Source organism: Borostomias antarcticus (genome assembly GCF_949987555.1).
Source record: "Borostomias antarcticus genome assembly, chromosome: 1".
In the NCBI taxonomy this organism is placed as follows: domain Eukaryota; kingdom Metazoa; phylum Chordata; class Actinopteri; order Stomiiformes; family Stomiidae; genus Borostomias; species Borostomias antarcticus.
Window position 1 is genome coordinate 47,267,608 of NC_140234.1, and position 5,359 is coordinate 47,272,966.

A 5,359-nucleotide genomic window follows, 5' to 3' on the forward strand; every position below is an offset into this window, starting at 1 on the left:
TCATCCAGTCATTCAGAGGCACAACATAAACATTTACCAGTTTGTCTCCTCTGCCCCTTAACCAGCAGGCGTGATACGTCAGAGCTGACCCACTCAGACAGGCGTGGCTGAGACAAGCAGCCCCGGGTCAGGATGTACGGCTGGGGAAAATCTTACCAAACAGCTTTATTACAATACGCACTCACAATGCATAACGCACACTCCATAAGTACAATATAATAGAATCCAGGGTCCAGTAGATGCTGATGTGAAATACCACAAACCTATGAAGAATCATACACAGAAACCAGTTTACATATTGTAGGTAGCAAACATGCTGCTCACCGTTCCCACAGGGGATGGGTCAAATGCGGAGAACAAATTTCACACGCTCAGGTGTGTGACAATCATTGGGACTTTAACTTTAACTTTAACCTTTAGCCTTTAACTTTAACCTACAAGGTCTTCAGGCAACTACAAATGAACCAAACCACTGCAGTGAGAATGCGTTGTGCAACAGCACCACGGGCCCAGAGTTCTCCTCTGGTAGGTTCCACGCTGACAATCTTTCTCCTCAGACCTCAAGAACCCAGAGATAGTCACCCTGAGGAACCTGACCAAGGACAGCACGGGAGTCTACAAGTGCACCGCCAGCAATGACGTTGGCGAAGAGAACTGCATCATCGAAGTTACCATGCAGTGTGAGTAGTAGCCTACCGCCAGTATGCGTTCCATCCGCCTCTCTTCGTTCGGCCCACATGGCCGTGATGGTGATGGATGGCTGTAGTTTCCCACGGCCCCGGAAAATTCATTTCCCCCTCGCCCTCTTCCCTCCCCACCCCTCTACCTCAGGAACACAACACAGGGAACTGTGCCCGCAAGACAGTGGCCATTGGTCACCAGCTCCACTCAAACAGTCATGTTTCAATGTCACACTAACAGATTTCCAGAAAGGCTCAGGATTTTCCGGTCACAGCGGGGTGACCTGTTGAAGAGATGACATAACTACTGTAGCACCACAGCACAAATGTCTGATGCCAATGACTTAGATGAATCTCTTTTTTTTGTAAGACTGATACAACAGTTACTGTAACATGATGGAGATTTAGAATACATATCTAATTTTCCTTTGAAGGGTTAGGATTAGTGTGCTAGGCATTGTGTACATAGTATGTGTGTGTGCGTGTGTGCGTGTGTGTGTGTACAGTATAAACATGTTCATGCACAGTATATTACACTGCTGTACACTGCTATTCTAAAGCATATCTGTACCTTTCTCTCCTCCACAGACGTGAGGGGGATGGGCGTAGTGGCAGGGGCCATGGTGGGCGTGTCCTTCGGCGTCCTCATCATTATTCTGATCATCTGGCTCGTCTTCCGCAAGAAGGAGAAGAAGAAGTACGAGGAGGAGGAGACTCCCAACGAGATCAGGTCAGTCCCTCAGGAGCAGGTGTTTTTTCTATGTGTCATGTGTCCATTCGTGTGGTGTGTGTTTTGGTTTTATGTTCATGTGCTTGTGTGTTCCTGTACAGGTGTATGTGCTCGTGTGTGTGCATGTGTGCAGGGAAGTGCAGAGGATGTTAGAGGGGCAAAATGTAGTAGGCTACTTAGTTACCAGAATATGTATAAGATGTAACTACATTAATAAACAAAATAGGCTACTAGCCATAATAGATAGATAGAAAATAGATAGCGACAGTAACTACCTAGATGCTTATCCTATGCATCTGTACGGTATGTCATGGCTTTCATACTAGCATGCACTTAAACTGGCCAGGGAACTGGATCTTGGTTTTACAGTAGTTAACTGGTTAGCCAACATACAAACTGAGCTGGCATCACAAATAATTATTTTGCTGATGTTACACGTGTGGCAGGAATCATATTCCACTGTTTCCATTTCCCACATTACTAGCAAAAGGTAACATCAACACCAACAATAGCTTGTGACACATAGTTGAAGTATAATAGACCCTTCTTTCCAAACAACTTCAAGCAATTCCTAAAGGGCATCATTATCAATATAAAACGAAAATGAACAGTGTATGTATACTTTGTTTGGCCATATACCTGATGTATGCCTCAAAATAACTCATCACACTGATTGACTCACGACTGTCGAATGCCTATGCATGTGTGCAATTCGGTGCAATTTTGCATGGCCACACAGTACTCGCTGCTCCGGCAGGAAGCCAGGGAGGGAGGAGGGTAGAGGGCATCGCCCGGGAGCACGAATCTCCCGACCTGATATTTTGATTCAATCAATATATCTGTTTGGCAGGGCAGGCTGTGCGCAAACAGGAATTTATTTATTTTTAAAACGGAAAAAGGACTCTTCTCTATAGAAGGCCAGAACGACAGGTGCTCAAGCCCCCTTTGAGGTCTATCTATGCACGTGCCTGTATGTGTGCATCTGTATGTGTGCCGGCGTTTGTCTGTCTGCAATAAATGCCACAAGGTCAAGTGCAATATCGATTGCCATCTGAGTGGCTCCTTTTCACATCTCTCTGCTCCGGGGACCTACTAAAGAGGGGGGGCCGTCAAGCCTATGTGTGGATCACAGCTGTGTCGCAAAGCACAAGTTACTGTGATCTGAATCCTCTGGGGCTCTGGGCAGCTAATGGCTCCACAGCAGCAAACATTTTTGTCCCAGCCACAGTAAGAGTCTATGTAGTTGCTTATTTGCCGGTGTTACGATGAATTATGCAGCCCGGTCTGGGATGATGGAGTGTAAATAATGCAGACGTCAGGTGTTTCCTGTTTACAGCACATGCCATGTTTAGTTACTAAGGGCGTCCTCTGAGGGTTTCGCCAGCCTAGGTGGTGTACATGTAGTCTCGCCATACCAGAGAATCTGAGATCTCAGCCTTCCGAACATCTGGATAATTTTTATTTTGAAATAGTCGCTAGAACGCCGGTGAGAACGGCCAGTAACAAGACTACGCCAACTGCTTTGGATTGGTTTAAATCTAAACAAAGCTATGCCCTAAATATTTTGTTGTTGCTTTTTAACTCTCTTTGATTGGTTTTGCAATGCAGTTTTATTTTTATTTGTATTAACTCTCATTGTTTCCACCCACTTCAAGTGACAGAATCTGAATGAAAGTTGTGCAAAGCATTTATAGACTGACTTGTGAGTCTAAGGTGGCACACGCCCCTCTTAAAGTAGGTAGGAGAACGGGTTGGTGTTGGTGGGTGGTGTTGGTCATGGCAGGCTGAAGTAATGTGTTGGATTTAGACCCAGATGAGAGCCATAGACCCAGATGTTACTTTACCTACTCAGGTGCAGTGCCTCATGCATCACCGAACAGACATTGCTATTTTCGTATAAGAGATTTCTCCAGTGGATCTCAGAATAGGCTGTGTGTGTGTGTGTGTGTGTGTGTGTGTGTGTGTGTGTGTGTGTGTGTGTGTGTGTGTGTGTGTGTGTGTGTGTGTGTGTGCGTGCGTGCGTGCGTGTGTGTGTGTGTGTGTGTGTGCTCATAGGGCCATGACTAGAGAAAATGACTCATGTTCCGTGTTGTGTCTCTCATCTCCCAGGGAGGATGCAGAAGCTCCGAAGGCGAAGCTGGTGAAGCCCAACTCCCTCTCCTCGTCCCGCTCGGGCAGCTCCCGCTCCGGCGCCTCCTCCACGCAGTCCATGGTGCACAACAGCGCCCCTCGCGGCCACCGCCCCCGCCCCCCGGCCGTGGCCACCCTCAAGGAGAACGGACAGCCCCCTGGCTTCCCCCAGTCTCCCCCGGCCTACTCCGCCGTGGTTCCTCCCAAGACCCCCGAGCCCCCCACCACCCCCAAATTCAACTCCAGGAACATCTCTGGTCCCACGCCCCCCACCCTCATGGTTCCTGCCCAGACCAAGGCCTTTCAAACTGTGTAGGACCAACAGAGATCCTCCACCCCCCTCCCCAACCCATCCTTCTCCTGCGATGATGCATAAGATCCCCATCTCCCCCTCCCCCACACACACACACTTCAAGGACACAGACTCCGTAAACAAAGAAATGCAACTAGTAAAAAGGATGTAATTAAAAGAGCCCATAATATAAATCTCAAAACTTTGAATGAATGCATCCTTAACAAGGGAAAATAAGAATATGCTTGCCCCCTAAAAACAAGACAAAACAAAAAGGAGACCCCAAACCCATTCCTCTGTTTGTTTCAAGGCATAAGAACTTCTTTTTGAGCTTTTTCTCTCTCAACATTTCATGGAAGAGCGCTGTGTGCAGTGAGGGGGAAGAAGGCCCGACTGGAGCGTTTATATTATTCATCCAATCAAAGGGAAGAACATACAGAGGAAGAAGGGAAAAGAGGAAACAGGGATGAATGGATGGATGGACGGACGGACGGACGGACGGACGGACGGACGGACGGACGGACGGACGGACGGATGGATGGATGGATGGAAGAAAAAAGAGAGATCCACAAGCCAGAGCCAGGTGTTGGAGGTGCTGGCAAGTTCATGTTGAGGTCTAAGGGAGGGGGTATGAGGGAAGAACACACCTTTTTTTTTTTAATTTTGGGACAATGGCGTCTCTAATGATGTAATCACACCAGTTCTGTTGAACACCTGCTCTAAACCACAAAGCCCCTTGCCCCTTCAGACAGTGGGCAAACTGTGGACAATGTTAGGTAATCCCCCATAATGCTCTCTAATGCATCATCGACTCCATGACGACATCCTAGACAAACCGCAAAGGTCCGGACTAAATTCAGAAAGCAACTCATCTGCTTCTCTTGAATAGAGAAACTTCATAATAGGCATAATCATTTGATGTATCACCACCATGGTATTCTTTTGTACTGATGGAATTGTTTTTCTTCACATCTCCTCACTAACGGACGTCCTATGTACTCGGTAGTACGGAAAACCTCTCCAAATTAACAAATAGTATGTACTAGATGTAAGGTCAGTAGGGATAAATGACTATGAATATGCTAGAGTTAAATAACTATGAATATACCTAGGATAAGAATATGTTTAAGTCATGGGGGATGTTTCTGTTTCATTTTATAGTTTATTATATTTTTCCACTATCCAGGGAAGTCTTGACAGGATGTAAAAGGTGACAGACTGTGTGTCCGTCTGAGAAAGTGCCACCGATCCCAAGAATGGGTCATTCTTTTTTTTTTACTTTTTAATTTCCATCTTTTTTTCTTTTCTTTTTTTCTTTTACCCTTTTTTTAATTACCTCTTTTTTGGGAATACGTAAACCTGAAACCTGTACACGTAAAATGAAACCAAAACCTGTCACAAAACACCATGAATGTGTGTTGAACAAAGATGATCATTACAATTCTTGCTTCTTAAGGTATTGAATGGATATCCAAGATAGGCACAAATGACCTTGAAGCGATTAATCTAACAATACTGTAGATGATT

At 45.8% G+C, this 5,359-nt stretch overlaps 1 protein-coding gene across 1 annotated transcript in view; it reads left to right on the plus strand.

Annotated features, from left to right (window-relative positions):
• clmpb (CXADR like membrane protein b) overlaps positions 1–3,856 on the plus strand; it is a gene marked incomplete at both ends in the record, with an annotated part of 65,052 nt that extends 61,196 nt beyond the window's left edge. The window contains 3 exon segments of the mRNA XM_084439098.1: positions 558–680; positions 1,269–1,410; positions 3,520–3,856. Coding sequence (XP_084295224.1) covers positions 558–680; positions 1,269–1,410; positions 3,520–3,856 — 602 coding nt within the window.
• Positions 3,857–5,359: the final 1,503 nt, after the last annotated feature.